Below are 24,533 nucleotides of genomic sequence, written 5' to 3' on the forward strand. Positions count from 1 at the left end.
AAATTGAAATAAACAGAAACATTATTACACAATATTACATTATATTACGATAATAATTTCAATGATACAGTCAGCACCAAAAGTATCCCCTCCTTAAAGTACACCCTCTAATAGGGTTGCCATATGAATGAAAAAAAAAAACAGAATATACTGACAATAGTCCAGACATCACCCCAAATATCTTGACATTTTCTAGATATCTGGATGGTCTTGTCATGAAAATCTAACTCGCCACCATATACGCTGTAGCGACAGCATAACTTTCGCATTCCTCCACCTAACTCCAATATTTTAGCTGACTTCTAATGATTAATTGATTCTGAAAAGTCCTCTCGCAATTCTGACAAAGGAATAAAAAACCTGACATGGCAGGCAAAATCCTAACATATGGAAACCCTAATACCTTCTAATAGTTTTCAATATTATAATTATAATTGTTGATGTATTATAATTGTTTACTTGTAAGTAAATTCAATGTTGACGTGTAAAAGTACCCTTGTGGCCTATTTGCTGAATAAATGTTGAAGTTTGAAGAGATATGTATATCTCACAGATCTGCTCGCGTTTAAAAGTATCGGGTAGTGGTGTAGATACATTTTTATAAACTCAGATATGTTGTTTACAGATGGCCGAGGGGCGATCGCGTGTGCAGCAAAACGACCTGCTGCTACACGAGGCCGTCATCAAGAACGAACCCGAAGCCGTGCGCGAGGCCCTGCGGAGGCCTACAGATGTCAACTGTAGGAACAACGTGAGTGTTCCATACAAAACGACTTGCTGCACGAGGCCGGCATCAAGAACGAATCAAAGTCCACCCGCGAGGCCCTGCGGGGGCCAACAGATGTCAACTGTAGGAACAGCGTGAGTGTTCCATACAAAACGACCTGCTGCACGAGGCCGGCATCAAGAACGAATCAAAATCTATCCGCGAGGCCCTGCGGGGGCCAACAGATGTCAACTGTAGGAACAGCGTGAGTGTTCCATACAACCCTGCCGTACGGGGAGGCTGAGCGAGGCCTGCGAAGGACGACCTTAAATTCTGTAAGGCACAAATTTGTGAGAATTTGTATTTGGAATACTGTACGTATTACATTAGTTCGATAAAGTTTTCTGATCCCTTCATTATAATAACTCACTACAACTTGCCTTTGATATTAATCCTTAAACAAAGCCTTGCCTCACATTCCCTAGAGAAGTTTTGATCACCTCTTTAACTATAATGAGGTCGAATAAACTTAAATTAAACCTACAGAATTTTTAGTAAGTTGCTCCCAGGCGAGTGATTAAAACTGTTTCAATTTAGCGTTGGCGTTACTAGCGCCAATAATTACATATCTTCTTCAAAATCTGAATCTGAATCGGATGATTCTTGAAAAAACATTGCGAATGTGTTAACTCTCCGAGAGCCAAGACGGAACTGATAAAAAAATTCGTCATAATGCGTCAGAACACGTCAGATAGATGTGAACAGTATGCCATCACGACAGAGAGCATCACAACACAACACGACAGACAAATGTGAACCCGGCTTAAGTCGCTGACACATCAATGCGAATGGGATGATGGCACCGAACGTGAACTGTTGGGGAAATAAGCTTAATGTCGATTTCACATGTAAACATCTTTATAAGCCAAAGGATTTCAAAAATATATTTACAGGACCTTATTGTCAGTGTCTTAAAGACGTGTAAATACATTTTTGGAACGTTGGTTTGTGAAGATGTTTGTGTAATACTCGACTGTACAGCGTGATTATTTCAAGATAAAGTCGGCCCTTTGACGTTCACGGTCCTTAATGTCCTTTTAGGTATATCGAAAATGCCTTTGACTATCTTGATGAATAATGTGCTTAGCATTAGTGGTCACTGTCATTCTTGACAACGAAGCAACGCAGTTTATTAAGGAAACTGATAGTCACATCTCCCAATTCCCAATTCCCCAATTCCCAGTCGTCAACCGAATATCACTTAATAATTCATTCGCAGTACGGGCGCGCGCCGATCCACTGGGCGGCGAGTCGCGGCAACGTGGAGATCGTCAACTTGCTCATCGACGCGAAATGCGACATCGAAGCTGCCGACAAGGTACGTGTTCGTTTAACGGTTATTTTATTTGAATCTCGTCGCGCGGCTCGTCATCGTGAACCTTGCCGGGATGCACGAAGGTTGGTATTGGACTGATTGTCGCGCGCGTTTGACTTGTTTTTGGCGGTCAAAGAGTTAAACCCCTGATTGAAGCGATAATCAATCACAATTACTTCTACTCGTGGAAGGTTAACTACCTATATATTGGTCTCCACAGTTCGGCATGCGCCCTCTCCTCATGGCGGCGTGGCACGGACACTTAGCGGCCGTGAAGACCCTGGTCGACGCCGGCGCATGTCTGGCTGCTACGAATAAGGTAACCTCCTATAGTTAGTGATTTCACTCAGATTTTCACTGTCCAACAAAGCCATTGCTTGACAGCAGAATGCCAGTAGGTACTTAATTATTATCCATGAATATTGTCCTTGCCTAAGGCTGCGGACTGCATGATATAGTTATTTGTTATACAAGGGTGCAAAGTTGTATTTTACCCGCGAGTGTTTTAACACACGAGAAGTAAAATACATTTGCACCCGTGTGTAACACAAAACTTTTCCCCTCACTATAGCGAGGAAAGTGCAACATCCACAGGCGTTAGATCATCTTCATCAACTGGATTCACTCATTTTTTTACGATATTATAACAAAAAACTCTGGAAATTCTGTACTTTTACGTGAGAAGTATTTAAGTAAAATGTTTGTTGACAATGTTGACATTTCTGACGTATGAAATGTCAATGATGTGTTTTGAAATTGCATCGACTTAACTGTGCGTTCAGAATTATATTTAACATAATTATTAAAAAACAAACGTTTATTATATAATTTTAAGGTTTATGACTTAAAATCATTAAATAAAGCTAAATCTGGTATTTTTATTAGATTCTCAAACCATTTATTTAATGATAATTAATATCGAACGAACCATTATTATGAGCGTTTTACGTTTTGTTATCTGTCAAGCTACTTAAACACGCTCCATCCAAGGTCAAATTACTTTCACCACTAGTGGATAAAATGCGTTTTTCCCCGCTTGTTTTAAAGGATAAAAGACGGCTTTCCGAGCTAGTGAGGGGAAAAGAATATTTTTATACCTACAACGAAACGCAAAAAAATTGCCAATATAGTGATATTAACCTGCAGCTCCGTCCATGTAGGAATCGATTTGTTTCATTTCTTATAGGTACAAGAGTTATTTTCAAAAATAAGTATGTATGTTAGTATATTTAAAAAAAACTAATCTAATCTTGGGGATGGCCCCGGTAGGTAAAGTACAAGTGGGCTGGTCTAAATACTGGCTTTATACTTACGCTTTCATTTAATCTCTCACACAACACGCATCAGGCAAAGTAACCAAAGTCTTTAATTAAAGTTATAAGCCTTTGTGGCTAAGAAGTATAGTCGAGAATTCCTCGCCGCGGGCTGTTTGTGAGTATCAGTTTACATCAAAGCATCCCGGTGAACTTTACAACTTGGAGGGAGGGAAGTGTATTGAGAATTAGGTTATTTATTATACTTGCGAAATCGTTCCGATTTTTCTCGTAAGATATGGTCACACGAAGCCGCGGTCAGAGCCGCTCCCATACAATCGACATTACGCTCTCATTTAAAAACGACATGATTAAATTACATACAACTTGGCTTTATGTAACATATATCTATGTCAGTTGGCCTAGCCAAGGTGACAATCGCTATCGCTTCGACAACGAAACGCTTTGTGTCTCTCTATTACTCTTCCATATTAGTGCGACAGTGACAGTTGCGTTTCGATCGCTACGGAGCGTAAGCGATTGGCACGTTGGCTACGCGGCGGTTAGTTGTAGTTATTTTGTATGTAAAACTTCTACTCGCTTTTATTTCTTTGCAATTAAATGTTAAGTACCTACTGAATGTTCATGTCCAATTTCATGTTTTGTTAGATTGTAGTTTTAAAATGAGATCACTGCGATTGTATGAAGGCGTACATTTGTATGCCGTAACAATCTTCCTAATATAATATTGTTTTCTTTAGGTATCTATAAGTACATCATTCTACAAAATATAGTTCGTTTTCAAATACGTCACGAGCGTATTGCTTATACTTGCTTATACCTACAGTGTATACATAATAATATACAATTAATAAAGTTTCAGCAAATATTGTAGCGAAGCTACTCTGGATGTAAATGAGCGTTAGCTCCATCGGGCTGAGAATAGTTTGATTGCATTTGCATGGGATGCACTCAGGGATGCACTCTGGGATGCATTCGAGAACGCTTCGCTGGTAATTAGTACAGTCGAGTCAGCATCAACACGCGCCCAAAAGTATCGACCAAAAAGAGATATGTAGGTACGGGTGGGGGATGGGTCTCTATTGTTTGACATAATTTACTAACACATAGGTATAACGATGGTACTAACAATATTGTATGGAATTTTAAATGTTCTGAAATAAAGATATTTTATTTATTTTTTATTTTTTATAATTATTGAAAGTCATAATGTAATGATTGTCATATTATCATTAGTCATAATTTGGTTTTTCTCAGAAACACGTAACTTTTCAGGATTGCCATAAAACAAACCTAACCTAACCTATGTATAGGATAACCCGAGGAAAATCCTGAAAAGTTAACGGTTTCAGAATTATGACTAATGATAATATGACAATCAGAGTTTTGAATGATTTACGGTTAGTTTCACTAGACTTATATTGACCGGGATATAGACCGTGATTACCTTTTGTATTATTTATGAGCTCGCGATATTTCGACGCAGTTATATGCATCATGTTCACGGGTGACTGAAGATAGCGGGTGGGTGTCAAAGTTGTATTGTCTTGTATTGTATTGTATTCTTTATTGCAGATAACAAGATCCATATTACATTAAAATCACGAGCACAACTAAAATAACAATAAATAGGTACATTAAAGAAACCTTAAAATTAAATGTAGGCGTTCGGTGTACCCTCATTGTTGCGCGTCGGCTGCGTAAGGTAATCACGGTGTAAATTCCGGTCAATATAAGTCTAATATGACAATCATTACATCATGACTTTCAATAATTATGTCACACAAAGGGACGGTTCTACACCTACATGTAAAACAATAGGCTAGATGACAAGTTTTTATTAATAAATAGTATCAGTCGATCAGGTTTGTTTTGAGGTTTAAATTTCCATATTGGGACCCATTGCATTAAAGCAATACAAAAGTTAGAAATGATGTCAGTCTGACAGTCATACTCTAGTACTCTACGCGTGTAACGCCCGCTAATTTAATTGCTAATTTGCAATCGTGAGGTCACGCGACGAAATGGCGACGAAAGTATAAATGTAACAAAACAATAACTCAATTCCCTTCTTCTTTATTTTAAAAGGATTCTTGAAACTTTCAGTCATCATTATGTTTTCCTAACCATTATCATCGACTCCAAAACAATACCTACTTACAAAAAATATACACCTACAAACATAGTTTGGAGAGATCACTAGTTAATATTAGTAAGTATTTGGGAAAATTATCAATAATAAAATTGAGTTTAACATTATAGGAACTCCCTACTTGTCATTAAATTTAGTCCCCATAATTGTGATGTTTGTATAAGAAATGTAGTAATCTACTGCTTTCGAAACTGACTGTACACGTGTACAGTGTTTATTGTTTATTATTATTTAAGTTGACAAGTGTACCTTAACAGCTAGAGCCACAGCAGTGTTATGGGTACATGGATCGGGCACAGTTTAATCCAATATCTAGCTGCAACTAAGTTACGCCCGATATCTAGCAGCTAGTAACCACTCCTAGTCATTATTACTAGTTCTACTGTTCGTAGTTCAGCTGATAATTGACTGCCTAGCTATCAAGTTATTTTTAGCGTATGAAGAAGATCCAATTTTACCTAATAAAACCTCCTGTGAAGCTCTTGAATCTTTGCATATGGTGCAATTTTTTTAATGTGAAGAAGATTGCATTGAATGCAATTTGTGAAGTACTTATAGACACTAACCCTCATTTTAAAGTTTTGTAAAACATTCGATAACTAATTAACGAACTTATGTTTCGATTAATAGTTGTTGTCCTGCATACAATAGCCCAGGACCGGGATAAGGGCGTACCGTACACGAAGAGAGACCTTATGCTGCAACAGTGGGCGACAGTAGGTTAAAATGATAATGATGATAATTTTGAACAGTTTGATGATCTACCAACTTACTCCTAAAAATAATACTGAAGTGACAAGGACCTAAGAGTATCTAGGTCAAACGGGAAGTACGATTAATTAATTATTAATTAATTTTTTAAATTAATAACGATTAATTATTTACTAGTTACCTTTTCTTTACATACTTAGGGATAAGAAAATATGTAGTGTTTCAACTTACGTTTCTATTTAGGTACAATTTTCAAAAATGTTTTAAATCTTTAATCCATAAAAATAGTTTTTGAATAATACGCGAAAAACAATGAGATCGAAACCCGAGTTAAGTACTTGTTTAATTTAGTCAGGCACATTTTAACCCACATAATAATGCAATCTAAGGATACGAGTACATTCGATACAACATATTTATTAACTTTAACATTATTATTTATTATTGAAGGGCAATTCTTTTTTTTGCCTTCTTGAGCTTACCGTGGAAATTAGTAAATTTATGTTAGGATGTACCTATATGTTTATTTATTTATTTTAACCAGTTTTTTTCTTCAGAAAAACAACGACGTTCTCCAGTGCGCGTGCAGCCGAGGAGCAACAGACGTGGCCGAGTACGCCATCTCCCTCGGAGCCAAAGTTCAAAACACCGATACTGCCGGAGACGCGCCGCTGGCGTTGGCGGCGAGATCTGGCCATACAGCGACAGTGGAGTTACTGCTGGACAGTGGGGCTGACATAGATGCCGTCAATAAGGTAAAAAACAATTCTGCCCTTCGGCCGGAAAGCATCAACTTGCCAGAAGCAGAGGCAAGCGAGAGGCAGAGGATCCTGTGTCACCTACCAACCTTAAGGGTAGGTAACAGAACTGAGAAGTGGGGTCGCTACTCCCTAACAGGGAGTCACAAGCTGCCCTGCGTTAGCTTATTGCACTGGTATAAAACCAGTGGGCGATGGGGTCATTACATTCCTACGCCTAATAATATTATAAATATGAAATAAAACTATAAGAACGGATTATATCACGTACATATATATTGAATTTATAATACATCCGTTTTTATAGTTTTATTTCATGAGTAACTATCGCGGTGACCGAAGACAATATTAATATATTTTTTAAACTACCTCGGTGGCAAACAAGCATACAGCCCGATGGTAAGCAGTCTCCGTATCCTATGTGCGCCTGCAACTCCAGCGGTGTAACATGCGCGTTGCCGACCCTAACACTCCACACCCTCGTTGAGCTTGTTCTTAGAGAAGATAAACGAGTCAAAAACGTTCGGGTATACGGCGTCTTTTCAGTGGACATTATCAAAGTTTACGATTTGTGTACATTTTATGAAGGCTCTCATTTAAGAAGTAGAAGGTTAGAACTAAAAGGGCCTAAAAGAAAATTTGACCTAAATCTAAAGTCCGATGTCTACCGGAAAGTCAAAATCAAAATTGTTTTATTGCATTCAAAAACTTTACAAATATTATAGTGGCTGGTGTCTCCTTTTAAGTTATTTACAAAATAACCTGTGCTAGGAAGCACCGCTCTTCCATATCCAAATTACAATTATTTAATATTATACTATTCTTAAAGCTATGTTTCTTTATTAATTGTGTGTGTGTGTACATTTTATGAAGGCTCTCATTTAAGAAGTAGAAGGTTAGAACTAAAAGGGCCTAAAAGAAAATTTGACCTAAATCTAAAGTCCGATGTCTACCGGAAAGAAGCATAACCTTAACTCATAGGTACTAAAAAAGTTTTTGACACAAACGAGGGGCGAAATGTTGCAAAAATATACAAGAACGGTTTTTCTTGATGATAAAATGTTTGAAAAAGTGGCAGTTTTCAAACAAGTTTCTTCCCACGTTGTATATTGTATATGGTAAGTTTTAATATGTGGCGTTCCATGCTTAAAGAGTCCTTATGCTCCATGTGCATAAGGACGCTTCTCTGTTGAAAGCCACATATGCTCTTTGAATATTTCAATTATATAAAACAAATAGTAAAGCCAATTAGTTTATTTAGTTCTAAATCCCCAAATGATCACAGCGTCTATTTGCTATCTCCAACGAATCGCCTAAACACGGCTCGTTAATTAAATATCGACATCAAAATATTTGTAAACCTGTTGTGTTTCTGCTCCCCGCCGGTTTCAGGTATTTATTTGCTTTCTTAAGATACAAGTATCATGCAAAATTGTTTACAATAAAATAACAGCCTAAATCATGCATAACATTTAAAATGAAATTCTGAATAACATAAATTGACACAAAAGGCTGATCAATGTCCTAACTAACGTAAAGATGTCATTATCAGGTGATTTCAATCCATCAAACGTTACAATATTTAAGCCACCACTGACATTGAACGACGTTAAACCAAATTAAATTATTTCTTTTGACTTTTTCTTGAGGTAGTTTTTAGAAGTTTTGGGAATAATTGCAGTTTTTTTTATTCGATTTGGTTTTCTTTTCTTTTCAATCTACTACATATTTTCACTGATGATTTCTGTACCACAATACAATTTGATTTCTTATGTAGTTAATAGTTACGTAACGTAATAATGCAAAAGAGACACTAATCAGTAAGTAATACCTAATTAAAGAAATAATAATATATCATCATTCCTCCGTAAAATTGTATCTAATATTATCATTACATTTTATTCTAATCACTACAATCATTAAATAGTAACGTGTTTACTTTATAGATTAATGATGACGTTCTTATTCTTACAGACAATCTTAAGAGTCACACGAACTCGCCGCCAAAAAGCCGCTCCCATACAATCGAAGTTACGGCACTCATTATAAAACGACATGCTTAAGTTAAATGAACTTTGGCATGAAAATTTAATTATATATCTCTGTAGACCTAGTGAAAAAGGGTACAACCCTTTTACGCCTCCGCTACCCACTCACTATAGGGCCACAGATCTATATCTGGCTGGTAATAAAATTTGTTATCAGCAAAATAGAGCTAGTAGAATATTGGTTTGTAAAACTTCTACTCGCTCTATTATTTTATATTACAGTTTCCAACAATGAAAACTAGTACCAAACCTACTGTTACTTGAATTAGAGTTTTGAATGATTCACGGTTAGTTTCACTAGACTTATATTGACCGGGATGTAGACCGTGATTACCTTTTGTATTATTTGTGAGCTCCCGATATTTCGACGCAGTTACATGCATCATGTTCACGGGTGACTGAAGATAGCGGGTGGGTGTCAAAGTTGTGTAGACAGCGCTCTGTCTACCCTCATTCTCCTCAACGGGTACAAATCACTGGATCGAGTTGCATAGTCCCAAGGTCATTTCGACAGAACGCCACTATATACCAAGATTGGTAAGAGAAGCCGTTGAAATTCACAAATACAAAAATTTCAATCGTGAAGATGGGTTTAAACTGTCAAATGTGTGGAATCCTGTGATTTGTTTGTGTAAAAAACCAGTGATATCCGAATCAAACACGCGTAGTGACACCGTGAGTGTAGTGTGTTTGGACAGACCAACGAGTGTGAACGCGACCGGACCAACAAGTGTGAATGCGACCGTTGGTAACGTTGAAAGTGAACGCAGCCGACGCGCAAGAATGAGGGTAGACAGAGCGCTGTCTACACAACTTTGACACCCACCCGCTATCTTCAGTCACCCGTGAACATGATGCATGTAACTGCGTCGAAATATCGGGAGCTCACAAATAATACAAAAGGTAATCACGGTCTATATCCCGGTCAATATAAGTCTACTGTTACTTGTGTGAAAATGAGAGCGTTACTCGGATTACATGGCGGCGCGGCGCGGCGCGGCGCCGGCTAGGTTCGTGTTCTGTCCGCATAAGAGCTTTCTTCAACAACTCTTGCCAAAACTCTGAACTCGACACTTCCAAGCACTCGCTAATTTCAAACGGACGCTACAGGTCTAACTTCTTATTCAATCAGATTTATTATTCAACAGAAAACTTCATGACACTCCAATACCAAACCCTCAATTATTCACTCGCTCAAAAACACCTCTAACTCCATTACGATATTGTCAGCGTAGGACAAATTACTTACTCGATTGACCTGATATCTAAAACATTACTGCCACGGTAAGACTAACTTTAGCACAGAATTTTAAAAATCTTTTTTAGTTTATCTGGAGCGTACGTAAAACATGAATCGAAAAACAACGCTAACGCGATACAGATTGAATACATTGTTCATTGTATTTTTGTTTCAAAAACGGGAAGCGGAACAATTCTGCTCGCTATAACGAAGTAGCACTAGTGTTGAGAGTAATATTCTGCGGGAACATAACTATTCTCTCATTATTAGGGTTCCGTAGAAAAAGAAAAAAACGGAACTCTTATAGGATCACTCGTGCGTCTGTCTGTCTCTCTGACTGGACCTACTTGACCAATTAAGTTGAAATTTGGTACACATATGTAAGTTTGTAACCCAAAGACGTACATGTAACGTAAACAAATGAATTGTCAACATGGGGGCCAGTTTTGGGGCGTAAATGGGAAAATTAAAAAATAAAGTTTTTTAAACTATATCAAAAAAAAGCTCATTTTGCCAAAAAATTACCATTCCCCCCTTTATCTCCGAAACTACTGGGTCAAAAATTTTGAAAAAAATACACAAAATAGTTTTTTAACTATAGATGACAGGAAATTACTTACTTTAAATTACGGACTTAATTACTTAGTTTTTGATCCGTCCCTACGGGTTTTTAAAAACTCACGTTTCACATTAAAAAATACATTGTTAAAAATTGTGTAATGTACGGAACCCTTGAAACGCGAGTCCGACTCGCACTTGGCCGGTGTTTTAAGAACTTGAGTGAGACTTATATTAAAAAAAACGTGACAACATGTACCCGGGACGTGAACGTCGAGTGTTTTATCCACAGAAGTAGAAGGTTACATTTTTCTAAAACGTGCTTGACACACATATTCGAAATCTAAAAACAGTTTTTAGGCTCTGTCCGTCTGTATGTCACCAGGCTGTATCTCATGAACCGTGATAGCTTAATTATTATTGTAGTCATTTTAAAAGACCGCTCCGACTCGCATCCGGCCCAAAAGTTACCATCACTGTATACTTGTATAGCCAACGAAATCCCCTGCACCAGATATGACCTGGAGCGTGGATCGCAGCCACTATCCCAAAGCCGGCGACCAAGTTCCTTAGTAAACTCTTTATCCTCCGTTCCCCAGGGTCCCACAGTCTCCACTGCAATCGGCCAAATCGTACATTGGTTCGAGGGCATCAGGTACAGGAATACAGGAGCTACAGGAATGCTCGTGTACAGGAATTTACAAGCCAACTTTTCGGAACTTGTCTTGTAAAAATGTTTGTAAACTCGACTGTAGTTCATGTTTACTAGTTCGAAAAGAAACTTTCTAGTTTCCTGGCTTCATACTTACTGCTTCATATTAATTGCTGTTTCCAACTTTCTAACTTTGCTACTTGTGAAGAACATTGTTGAAACTTTTGAATTTTCTGACTATGCTTCAGCTAAAGTTTGTTAGGGTTCCGTACCTCAAAAGGAAAAAACGGAACCCTTATAGGATCACTCGTGCGTCTGTCTGTCTGTCTGTCCGTCTGTCACAGCCTATTTTCTCGGAAACTACTGGACCAATTAAGTTGAAATTTGGTATACATATGTAAGTATGTGAACCAAAGTCGGGCATGTAACGTAAACAAATGATTTTTAAACACGGGGGTCACTTGGGGGGTAAATGAAAAAATTAAAAAATTAATTTTTTCAAACCATATGGTGTTACATATCAAATGAAAGAGCTCATTGTGAGATAAACAGTTTAGAAGTTATTCAAGAAAATAGGCAAAAAATTACCATTCCCCCCCTTTTTCTCCGAAACTACTGGGTCAAAAAATTTGAAAAAAATACACAAAATAGATCTTTACCTATAGATCACAGGAAAACCTATTAGAAGTGTGCAGTCAAGAGTGAGTCGGACATAATTACTTAGTTTTTGATCCGACCCCTACGGGCTTTTTAAAGACATTTAACATAAAAAATACATTTTTAAATTGTGTAATGTACGGAACCCTTGGAACGCGAGTCCGACTCGCACTTGGCCGGTTTTTATATATGTTCCTGGCAATATTCCTTAAACTTGAGAATATAAAAAAACCGGCCAAGTGCGAGTCGGACTAGCGCTCGAAGGGTTCCATACCATTACGTAAAAACGGCAAAAAAAATCGCGTTTGTTGTATGGGAGCCCCGTGATTTTTTTGCCGTTTTTTGCGTAATGGTACGGAACTGTTCGTGCACGAGTCCGACTCGCACTTGGCCGGTTTTTTTGCCTCCTTTACAGTAATGCTATTTTTACAAGTGTACTTTAAATTAAGTTCTCCTACCTATAACAAGAACGAGGACATCACTATTACCGACTTATCTCTTGTAAATTGAAATTCCCTTATATTTTTTCATTTGGATATTTCCGAAACGAACATCACTATTTCCAGTATAACGAAGTACAGAGTACAGGCCAGCATACCTGTACCTCAACGAGTGACAGTCCAATTATTTACCCAAATCAGAACTGAACATTTCGTTTAATTTGCTCGATTTTAATTACTTGTTCAATTCGGATTTTGGGCTATTGTCCTACTCCTGATTGTGAGGTACGACGTACGATGGGTTAGTTTAGTTATTAACCGACTTCTAAATCTCAAAAGGAGGAGGTTATCAATTTGATTGAATGTTTTTTTTTTTTAATTTTTGTTACTCAATATTTCATAAGCTTCACTTGTTTGAAAGTGTCACGGTAGAGTTAAAATCGTCAAGTTAAAAGCCATGGTTATTAATATGAAATACCCGACACGGCAGAAATTGCATTACTATAGGAATGGCGCGGAGAGCTCATAATGAATTCAATCTAGTCTGCGTACACGTGTATGCAATGCATCATCCCCTGACAGGGTCTCTAATGAGATATGGGTCTTATACAGCAATTAGCATAGCCCGGTCTGACGGAGGCAATTTCGGTTGGTTAAGAGCCAACAGGAGTGGTCATTTCTCCATACAAACGTACTCGACTGTTTCCTCCCTGGTTTTTGAAGCTAGAGGAATGATTTTTTCAACACAGATTAATATTGTCAATATCTGTGTCGGTGTGTTTTGCTTTTTTTGATATTTTTGTTTTTTAAGGCGCTAGAGCCCTTCAAACATGGCCAAAAATGGCCTCACTGACTATGCCGCAATGAGAGGCGTGGTATTCAAAACCGGTATCAATTAGCCAAAAAATCAAAACAGTCCGACACAGACAATTTCATAATCATTTAGATTTCCAAATTTGGTTACGATTGCTTAAGTTTTGGAGGAGGAAACAGTCGAGTACGAAACCTCGATTTTTGAGATTTTTACGCAGGATTTTTCGCCTAAGCTGCAGTTGTCCTTATCGCACTAATTTTAGGGGCGGGGTCAAGTTTCTAAATACGTACACGGACAGAAAAGTGATGGGCAATAGTCGACATTGAAAGTCGATAATCTAGTGATGTGATAAGTTATCGATAAACCATAACAAAGTCGCGATTTGCCTCTTAGTAGGCGAAGTAAGTAAAGTGTGAGTATGCACTTTGGCCTCAGGGGATATCGTTTAACACTATTTATTATTCCTTGGTTCATACAAAGCTGAGCTGACGCACTAGCTACGAGATTAAGTCCTGGCTACCCCCCAAAAAAGTCGGCTTCTGCGGTCCAGTTTGCCTCTATTTCTACCTATCTCTTGATATGAGATCAAATTTGGTATAAATTTTGTGTAAATTAGGGACGAATAATTTATTTTAGAAATAATAGTTTCACATTTTCATACACAAATCTGAATATACGAACGAAAAATTAAAACTATATATAATTTTTGGTCACAGATTTGCTCTTTAGAAGCAAATTGTGGTGATTTGCACTAAAAATTAATTACACAATTTAGTTTATTCATTCTTTATTTAGAAAAGTATCAGTTCTAAGTACGTATTATTATATTGCTTTATATTTTACAATTTTCACTATTATTCAAAAATTGATTTTAAACAAAGTATTAATTTTATTAAAACTTTTGTGACGTGATCTCATGAAAGGGGCTCCACGAGGCGAAATACTTTTACGCCAATTATTTTCTTTTTTTTTTAAATTTACAACAAAGACGAAAGTTCGAAAAAAATGTGGTTACTTAATAATTGCCTAACTTGTTGAAAAAATTACTTTACATAATATCAATTTATAACCGTAGTATATTCCATGATATGTTTTAAATACACCATATTAGTTCCTAATTTTTAAAAGAATATTTAATACCTTTAAAATAATATCTGTCTGTCTGTCTGTCAATCTGCCTGTCCGTCTGTCACCAGGCCGTATCTCGTGAACCGTGATAGCTAAAAAGTTGCAATATTTACGGATGATGTATTTCTGTTGCCGCTATAACAACAAATACTAAAAACAGAATAAAATATTTTTTTAAGTGGGGCTCCCAAACAACAAACGGGATTTTTTGCCGTTTTTTGCGTAATGGTACGGAACCGACTCGCACTTGGCCGTTTTTTGTTAATAGCTTTGAACTTTTTTTATGTTGGAATAAACGCTTCGAATACATTTTTCTAGACATCATTCTGAATCCAATGAGGTATCATACGTATTTTTAGGAGTTAGTATCTCTATTAGTGGCAGCCGTACAAGCCCAATTTCAAAGAAAAACCGCAAATCGATGTACAGGTTAGCCGTTTGGCACACGCATACTAAGAGGTCAAAACAAAATTTTTGACCCGCAGTTTCTAAAAAAAATCCCTTAGGAGGGGTATGCTGAAACATTTTTTTTGTATGAAAAAAAAAACATATTTTTTTTCAAAAAACATATCGTGTGTGGTATCATACGAAAGGGCTTTTTGAGGCGATTCTAAAATTATGCCACATCATTACATTTTAGCCATTTTTTTGTAAATTAAAACAAATAGAATTTTCAAAACACACCAAGTTTGGGGTCAAGTTAAAGGGTTAAGTAGAACTGTGTCACTTTGTATTAAAAAAAAAACTAAATAAATTTTTTATTGCTTTTTTGGGGTTACATATGAGGATATCACGTATCATTTGTACAAAACAAAATCAGCCATATCGTATCTGGAGGAGCCCAAACTTGGTATGTTTTGAAAATTCTTTTTCTTTCAATTTAAGAAAAAACCGGCCAAGTGCGAATCGGAATCGGGCGCCGAGGGTTCCGTACATTACACAATTTAAACAATGTATTTTTATGTGAAACGTGAGTGAAAGGTAAATTGCGGTTTACGATTTATAACGTATTAAAAAAAAACTACTAGATCTCGTTCAAACCAGTTCTCGGTAAAAGTTGGCAAGGTAATGTACATCATATATTTTTTCAGTTTTATCATTCTCTTATTTTAGAAGTTAGAGGGGGGGTTACACATTTTACCACTTTGGAAGTGTCTCTCGGTCTCGCGCAAACTATTCAGTTTAGAAAAAAAATATATGAGAAACCTCAATATCATTTTTGAAGACCTATCCATAGATACCACACACGTATGGGTTTGATGAAAAAAAAAATTTTTGGGTTTCAGTTCTAAGTATGGGGAACCCCTAAAATTTTTTTTTTCCTATTTTTGAGTGAAAATCTTAATGCGGTTCACAGAATACATCTACTTACCAAGTTTCAACAGTTCTTATAGTTTCGGAAAGAAGTGGCTGTGACATACGGACGGACGACAGACAGACAGACATGACGAATCCATAAGGGTTCCGTTTTTTGCCATTTGGCTACGGAACCCTAAAAATGGCTAAAATGCAATGATGTGGTATATTTTCAGAATCGCTTCAAAAAGCCCTTTCGTATGATAGATGAGAAGTATACGATAGGTTTAAAAAAAAAGTTTTTTTTTTATACAAAAAAAGGTTTCAGCACTCCCCCTCGTAAGGGAATTTTTTTTAGGAACTGCGGGTCAAAATTTTTGTTTTGACTAGTATATACGTGTACCAAACGGCTAACCTGTACATCGATTTGCGGTTTTTTTATGCGAACAGCTTACACTATTTTTTTCACCACCTTGAACCTTTTGTAGACTAGACTATTGTCCCAAAATATTGGGCGACGACCGGTCGTCTGGCCTAGGAGGTAGTGACCCTGCCTGTGAAGCCGATGGTCCTAGGTTCGATGATATGATATGATGAGCACAGATATTTGTTCCTGAGTCATGGGTGTTTTCTATTTGTATTTAAGTATTTATATATTATGTATATCGTTGTCTGAGTACCCATAACACAAGCCTCCTTGGGCTTACCGTGGGACTTAGTCAATCTGTGTAAGAATGTCCTATAATATTGATTTAATATTTATTATTATTTATTTATTTATTGGGTTTCATATTTATTCCGATCAGAATTAGGAGCTCTTCAATTTATACCTATTTTTATCAAAATCTGACACATAAATAAAAAAACGGACCATCAATAAAACTGTATAATTACATCAAAGTAAGAAATATCACATGTCACATGTTTCTTTATTATGATAATTTTATCTAACCTGAGGCTTTCTTTTTTTCTATTCAACGGAGCCGGAGAGCGGCAAATTTGTTTTTCAAGACGCTTGCTCGAAAAGATCTTATTTCATGCAGGTGTACTGAAGGGAAAAGGCCTATATTGTTCCCGCGGGAGTTATAGCTTTCTTTTTTAATTAGGTATGTCACTAATTCATACGAACCAAGTAAGTTATAAGTAAAATACTTTGTTTAAAATCAAGGTATAAGGGAGTTTTACTTTTAAAATACTCACGACTATAATTTAATATTTTTGTTTATCATATTTAAAAATATTTAATTGGATTAATTTAACAGCCGTTATCTTGTATGTTTTTATACAACAATGTTTTCTTGTATGTCCATGTTATGTTATGTTTTTTTACTATTCTGTAACTCGAAATGTTAATTAGATTGCAGGTTGGAGAAGGATATTGAATTTAGTTACTAAAAACGCGAGCGGCGTGAGGCCGGCGAGGAGCGCAAATAACGTGCGCGTCGGTGTGTGTGCACCACACACACTGGGATAGTCCCTCGGTACGCGGTACCGCCCCCGTCAGCGCGACGACGATATTCTCTTTCAAATCTCAAAATTGAGTTTGGTCTCGGCTCCTGTTGGCTCTTAAATAGTGCGAGGGCAATGAAGGTTGCTACCTATATAAGTTGATATCGATAAACTTTGACATACTCGTATCATCGTTCATGTATTCCCGTTATGTAATTCTAAAATATTATAATAGCCTGGTGCATTTTTACTCCCGTCTACGTGATCTACGTGACAGTGTGTCTAATTAGATATAAATAAATAATTGAGATCAAATACTTATAAATTTGTAAGTTGGAATCGGAATCGTGTAAGTTTACGAAATCGCTAGCGACTTCCATTAGCCATTGTAAACTCATAGTGAGGGAGCCGTGTGATTCCGATGTGTCCATCTGTTGCGGGAAAACGAGTAATCTGAATTTTCAGACGAACGGGACAATATGAAGCATATAATATATGTTAGCTGTTACTGAATTTTGTTACAGTTGATACAGGTTGGAAGAAATGAATGTATTTTTTATTAATTTCATAATGTTGCAAGAAAATAAAACGCAAGGAAAATAAAAGCTTTTACTTAAATTGGTAAAATTGTACTAATTAGGTATGTCACAGTGTGTTAAAAGAGGAATAACATTTAAAATACTAGTAGAAATCAATAAATTGGTACTTACAATAGGTACTTAACAAAAATAAATTTAAACATTTTTACAGACTTTTCAAAGAGTAGTCTCAGTAGGTATTGTCAAGTATAGCCCAAAGAAATTGTAAGGGCAATTTAACATAAATTTTTACTTACCTACATACGCGAGATAACCTGAGATTTTTAGAATACAATTTGCAGCCTTACAAGTTACAGCTCCCTCGAATGTGAAACTAGGTCGTTCTCGTTTTGTCATTTTTCTTTTGCTTACCTACTTACTTGAGATGTTTCCCTTGATGAAGAGTGCTCCTCGTGCATTGTCAAAGAATACTTCAAATTTTAATACCTACTCGTAATTTAAATGAAAAATGGTATGTAAAACGAGACATATTAAAACAAAACTACTCACTTTTTAATTTTTTTCGGTTTTTGTCAAGAGTTTTGTTTGAGTCTATCCACACTTATTTATATCACCACCATTGTCCGCTGACGATTCATAATTCATAATCCTTATTGCAAAAATATAACTTCTATACAATGTATGTAGATACACCGCAAAGATTATTATGTACCTAATCTGAAAGAAAAGGAAAAACTCAACGTCGTGTCGTATCAGGCTGTCAAGGAGAAGGCAAAGGATATGTGTCGGACATATGGAAATCGCTCCACCGACAAGAGTATAACTCTTAAATATATGAATATATGATGATGAATCTGAAAGAAAATATTGAGGCCAACGGAAAAGATGGCGAGACACACTTCGCTCAACGGATTGGACTAGGCTGGATGCAAAAGGCCATGCAGAGAAAGGCAATTATGGAAAGAAATGGAGGAGGCCTACGCCGCTAATGCGACTTTTACCTAATTGTAATAATATATATGTAATATTGTTCATTATATTTATTTTAAAGTAAGTCTAAAGTATTAGAAAGGCTTTTTATTTTATTATGTAATATAACATTTTGTTTCCCAGGCTGGCCGCACAGCATTGCACGTAGCTTGCGAAGGCGGCCACTCGCAAACCTGTGCTCTCCTGGTGACCCGCGGGGCCGACCGGGAGTCCCGGGACCAGGCGGGGCGGGCCCCCCTACATCTAGCGGCGGTACACCGACACACAGACTTAGTGAGGACGTTCTTAGATCACGGGTGCAACGTGGATGTTACTGACCAGGTAATCTAACGTTACTTAAGGATGATTCACGCCAGAACGTCACTGACTCGATATTTTAATTGAGATAGTAAACTAAGAGTTACAGAGCTTACAATACATTTTATTATTAGGAATAATATATCTTTCACCCGCCGTCCGACCCTTGAGGCCCGCCATTCATCCCCGTAGTTGCGTCTGACATGGCTTTGAATTTATTGAGACAGCTATCCCAATCATGAGAAGTACCGTACTTGAGCAAATTGTTACACTTTACCAATCATGATAAGTAGGTACCGTATTTGAGCAAATTCTTGATGGTACTAGACTATAATGAAAACTTACTCCGACTAGAATTTTTGATGATACCTACTAAGTAGAGTAAAAGGAAAATTTAGATTGTTAGAACGAGGACGACATTGGTAATTATTATAGTCACCGGTGAATACTGATGTGCCGTAGGAAAGTTAACAAGATTGTGAAATTCCCACGTGAAAAAATTTCGGAAACATGTAATGGGAATCATAAGTTTCCATTTCCTTAATGAAAGTTTCTCTTGTTTCCCGTGAGATTGTATTGTATAGAACTTATCCAACTTTTTAGGGTTCCGTACCCAAAGGGTAAAAACGGGACCCTATTACTAAGACTCCTGTCCGTCTGTCTGTCACCAGGCTGTATCTTATGAACCGTGATAGCTAGACAGTTGAAATTTTCACAGATGATGTATTTCTGTTTCCGCTATAACAACAAATACTAAAAACAGAATAATATAAATATTTAAGTGGGGCTCCCATACAAGAAATGTGACTTTTTTGCCGGTTATTGCGTAATGGTACGGAACCCTACGTGCGCGAGTCCGACTCGCACTTGGCAGGTTTTTTAAGACTTTCTGCGACTTTGCACATCTGTACCGGTGAAGGGTCATTTTTAGAAAATATGTCTGCGGTTACGTCTTATTGCCATGACTCTTTTCATACATTTTGTATGGGTCGCGGCAATTAGACCGCAGACATATTTTTTGAGAATGAAAAGTGAAATGTCGATACCATCATTGACAACGTTAACTGGCTATTGGTAAACATTATAGCAATAAAATAAGGTCTTCAAATGACCAGAGAGTGCTGCTCAGCTGTAGTAGGTATACTCCATCACAAGTGCGATCAAGATGTTTTGTTCCACAGCTCATGCCCACGTTATGTTTAGTGGCCACCTATTTATGCATAACATGTAGAATGTAGAATTTTCATTTTACAATATTAGTGGTGTGATAAAATATTTAAATAGTTAACACAAAGAACAATATTTAATAAAATAAATAAATAAATTTGTCTGTGTCAAAACATTCAAAGGCCGCTGATTGAATTAAAATTGACCTATCAAAAATAAAAATAAAATATTTTAGCCGCATTTAACTTACATCAATGTGTTATTTCATCACTATACGCAAAATGAAAAAAGTGTGTGCGTGTAATTTTTACGCGCGATTGAATTAAAACTTGTTTGACGATGACGATTATCGCTATGTTAACACTTTGACGTGTGTCCTATTGTGTGTGTGTGAGCGTTAGATACTTTCGTCAGAAAAATTATCTGACGTACCCTCTAGTCGCGTGTAAAGAAGTTTTACTTCAAAAATTTAATGTTTATGATATGACAATGAGTGCCATCTTAGTTTGTGATCTGACTTAAAATAACCTACCTGTATCTTCATTTCTCTTTGCTAATTATTTAAATTGTACTCTCGAGTTTATTGAATGGAAGACGTGTGGTTACATTAAAACGCTTTTAGTAAAATTGACTTCGTCGTTGCCATTTCTAAATAAACTCGATCGTGTTACGTTAAAGTAAAATTTCTTGCAAAATGCAAAAAATGCAAAATGATGCTCCAAGTAGTCCAAATGGCATTCGTGTCATTTCAAAATGGACTTTAATTCTTGCGTTAAAGTATGTTTTATTTTGCAGAACGGGGTGACGGCGCTTCAGATGGCTTGTGCGCAGGGCTGTCGCGGCATTGTGGAGCATTTACTCGCCTTCAACGCCGACGTGCATTTGCAAAATAATGTGAGTATTCAGGCGTTTCGATTTTATGCTTACCTGCCTTTTCAATGCCTATCCACTTCTATGCTTGCTATTTTTCAATGAACCCTATTGTCTCTTAATAGAGAATTAGGTAATCCTAATCAACAGGCATTGCCGATTTAGCTTTTGCATTGAACCCACACCATCCACACGAAATAGCAAATAATTATCATGTATCAAAATTATTTGGCATTAAAGGCACGAATTTGTGGCGGAAATACGTGAGTGACGGAATTCTAGATATGAATAGTACCTACATTATACATAAGGTCGGGGTCCGAACCCCGGCCCGTAGCCTCGTACTAACTAGAAACTTATACACGAAATAACTTTCGATATTTACCTTGCTCCTCAGTGAAGGAAAACATAGTGAGGAAACCTGCATCAATCTGCGAAGAAACACATGTGGGAAGTCCTTCGCTCAGGAGCTAAAATGGGGACTATAGCCCAAGCCTACTCGTAAAAGGCAATTCCCACGTCTGGGCCTGTGTCCAAGTATATAGGCTAGTAATAGTAGAAAATAAAGAATCTCCTGCTAGACTGCCAATGTTTGCCCCATGCCATACACTATTTACCCATGCCACGCAATATTTACGAGTAGTATTACTACCTCAAACTGCTTGTATAACAACTCGCCAAAAGCATAAAATGTGCTTAGTGCACATACAATACTCATGGACAAATTAAGAGGAACGCAAAAAATTAACGCACCTAAAGTAATTTAAAAATTGGTAGTTCAAATTGGCGGTCCTCTAAAATTGTCCATGAGTCACAGTCTATATCCCGGTCAATATAAGTATAAGTCTAGTTGTCCATGAGTGTATTATGCCACACAGTAAAAAGGCACAACTCCATACAATTTAGTGTTTTATGTATTTCAATTCTTACGTTAGCCAACCTTCACTTGTTGGAAAACTAAAATGAAGAGAGAGAGAGAGAGAGAGAGAGGTTAGTTAGAACAGTATGTTTTCTGTGTCAGGTGGGATCGTCTGCACTCCACGCCGCGTGCGCGGCCGACGCGACCGACATCGTTGAGCTCCTGTTGGCTCATGGCGCTGATCCGGCCCTCACTGACCAGGTAGGTACGACAGATTCCATTCAATTGAAGGTATTCCATACCGAGCTCTGTCCGTCTCCGGACCGCGTGGATATATTTAATAGAGAATTTCACTTCCATTGCATGAAAGCTATATGTATATACATCTTTCTGTAGAGATATTTATTATTCATATCTGTACAGTTCGCATTCAAAAGTATCTTTCACGATACATGCTACATATCTCTTCTTGTTAAGTTATTAGAGGATTGTAGACACTTTTGACGCGTAGTCTGATATTACATTTTACATTACTAAGAGGTTCCCGTATCAGTTGCAAAGTCTCGTCGCTTTTATGTATCACTTCCTGAGAGAAACTTTTATGATAAAATATTGCGTCTCAACGGGGATTTGAAACTTGCTTCCTCTCGAGCTCGAGTCGCGACACACTTCAAACGAATAAAGAGGGTATTAAGAGGCCGGTGTCGATTTTAGTCGCAAAAATGTAAAATTGATAGATTTAGTCGGTGAAATTATACACCTTTTCTTACCTAATTGAAATAACAAGTACTGGTTTATATTAGCGCATCTTCTTATCTTACCTTTTATCAGATCAATTTTTTGAAAACAGACTCACTAAATTAGTAATGTTTGCTTTTCTGATGGACGTTTAGGTAAACGCGCGTAAAGCACTGATTTTGTCGCTCTTATTTGTAAATTTTGTAAAGTTTTGACGGCTAAACATGGTAATTTTGTATTACACATATCCTGTACTTGACGTTTATCAGACTAAATTTTTATTATTATGACTCTGAAGTAGTGTAAATGAAAGTTCGACGAAATCAATTTTCTCCAGAAATTACTTCAAAACAAGTGAAAATCGACTTAATTTCAACGTAATTTTGATACTTAAACAATCTACAACATTTGTTGAAACTATTCTTATACATCAATTTGTATAATTTACCACCATAAATTTTTGATGAATTTTTAAAAACTGCCCCTTCTTTTCGTATATTACCGGTGACGCACGCATTATTAAAAGGCAAGATGAGAAGACGTGCTAATAGAAACCAATACTTGTTAATTAGATATTACGTAACAAAACGTGTATAATTTCAACGACTAAATCTATCAATTTAAATTTTTGCTCCAAAATCGACTACGGCCTCTTAAGTTTCGCATATTACATCTTCACTTTAATATAATGATTATAATAACTCCCTAGAAGGTATTAAATATCGGAGTATTTGAATAATGAAAGTAGAAAAAAATAAAAAATCTAAATATCTTTAGTTTATTTATCTCTCAATACATTCATACAGTTAATGTAAAATGATACAGTAAGCAATTACTTATCGTATAGCGATCGTCGGATACAAAGCAAATAATTCAATTACAATTAATATTATAGTTTAGTAGTTATATACAATGGTATACAAAATCTATCTAATGGTATCTATCACAAAATATTAGTCATGTCAAAATATTTAAATAACCGTTCAAATAACAAATCATACAATGTTAAAAACAATAAATAATAATAATACATAAAAAACAATTGTAACATAGTAAATGACCTATCAATAAATAATTTGAATTTTTAAACAATGTCAAGTTAAATACGAAAAAAGAAATTAGAGACATGTCAAATGAAAAATAAAAAATTTAATTCAAGTAAACAAGTGTTTTACAACAGGTAAAAAAAAACTATAACAATTTACTTCGTTAGCTTATTATTGTTGGACGCCATTTGTTTGTGTGCCTCCGGGCCGGGCCGGGCCGGGCATGTTTGTTCCAAAATGTTATTCTCTCATTACTGTAGTAAGTAAATCGAATTCCTTGTTTTCTACCCCCCTTTTCACCCCCTTAGGGGCTAAAAACTTCATGTTTTGGATTTTTTTTGTTGTTTGTGTACTAAGACTATCTTACATACCAAATTTCAGCTACCTAGAACGTCAGGAACTACCCTAAAGGTTTTGATGATCATCAGTGAGTGAGTCTTAGCGGGGGCAATACCGATACCGTGCCCCCAGATACATAATTATATGATTAAACTCTAGGGCCAAATGAAAATATCAACGAACGACGAAACCAATGTTCAACGAATTTGGAAAATATTTGGAAAAAAAGTAACGTCGAATTTAAACTTTTGTGAGACATACTAATATTAAATAATTTTACAGTTTAGACTCTTGTTTTTAGTTACTCGTGCGACATGTTTTGGAGAGCCTAGGTCTCCTTTCTCAAGCACTAATAGTGCGAGCAGCGTTCACGAACGGCCGTGTATCGCGCGAGTGACTAAAAACAAGTCAGTCTAAATCGTAAAATTAT

General features: G+C 36.6%; 1 protein-coding gene across 1 annotated transcript in view; it reads left to right on the plus strand.

Moving 5' to 3' along the window:
- Positions 1–625: 625 nt before the first annotated feature.
- The window catches only part of LOC134748839 (serine/threonine-protein phosphatase 6 regulatory ankyrin repeat subunit B-like), a 52,120-nt gene continuing 28,212 nt past the window's right edge, over positions 626–24,533 (plus strand). Inside the window, exons 1-7 of the mRNA XM_063683649.1 lie at positions 626–751; positions 1,986–2,084; positions 2,302–2,400; positions 6,776–6,973; positions 18,911–19,108; positions 21,047–21,145; positions 22,143–22,241. Of these exons, the coding sequence (XP_063539719.1) occupies positions 626–751; positions 1,986–2,084; positions 2,302–2,400; positions 6,776–6,973; positions 18,911–19,108; positions 21,047–21,145; positions 22,143–22,241 (918 nt within the window). The remainder of the gene's footprint in view (positions 752–1,985; positions 2,085–2,301; positions 2,401–6,775; positions 6,974–18,910; positions 19,109–21,046; positions 21,146–22,142; positions 22,242–24,533) is intronic.

Source organism: Cydia strobilella, chromosome 17, assembly GCF_947568885.1.
Source record: "Cydia strobilella chromosome 17, ilCydStro3.1, whole genome shotgun sequence".
Classification (NCBI taxonomy): Eukaryota; Metazoa; Arthropoda; class Insecta; order Lepidoptera; family Tortricidae; genus Cydia; species Cydia strobilella.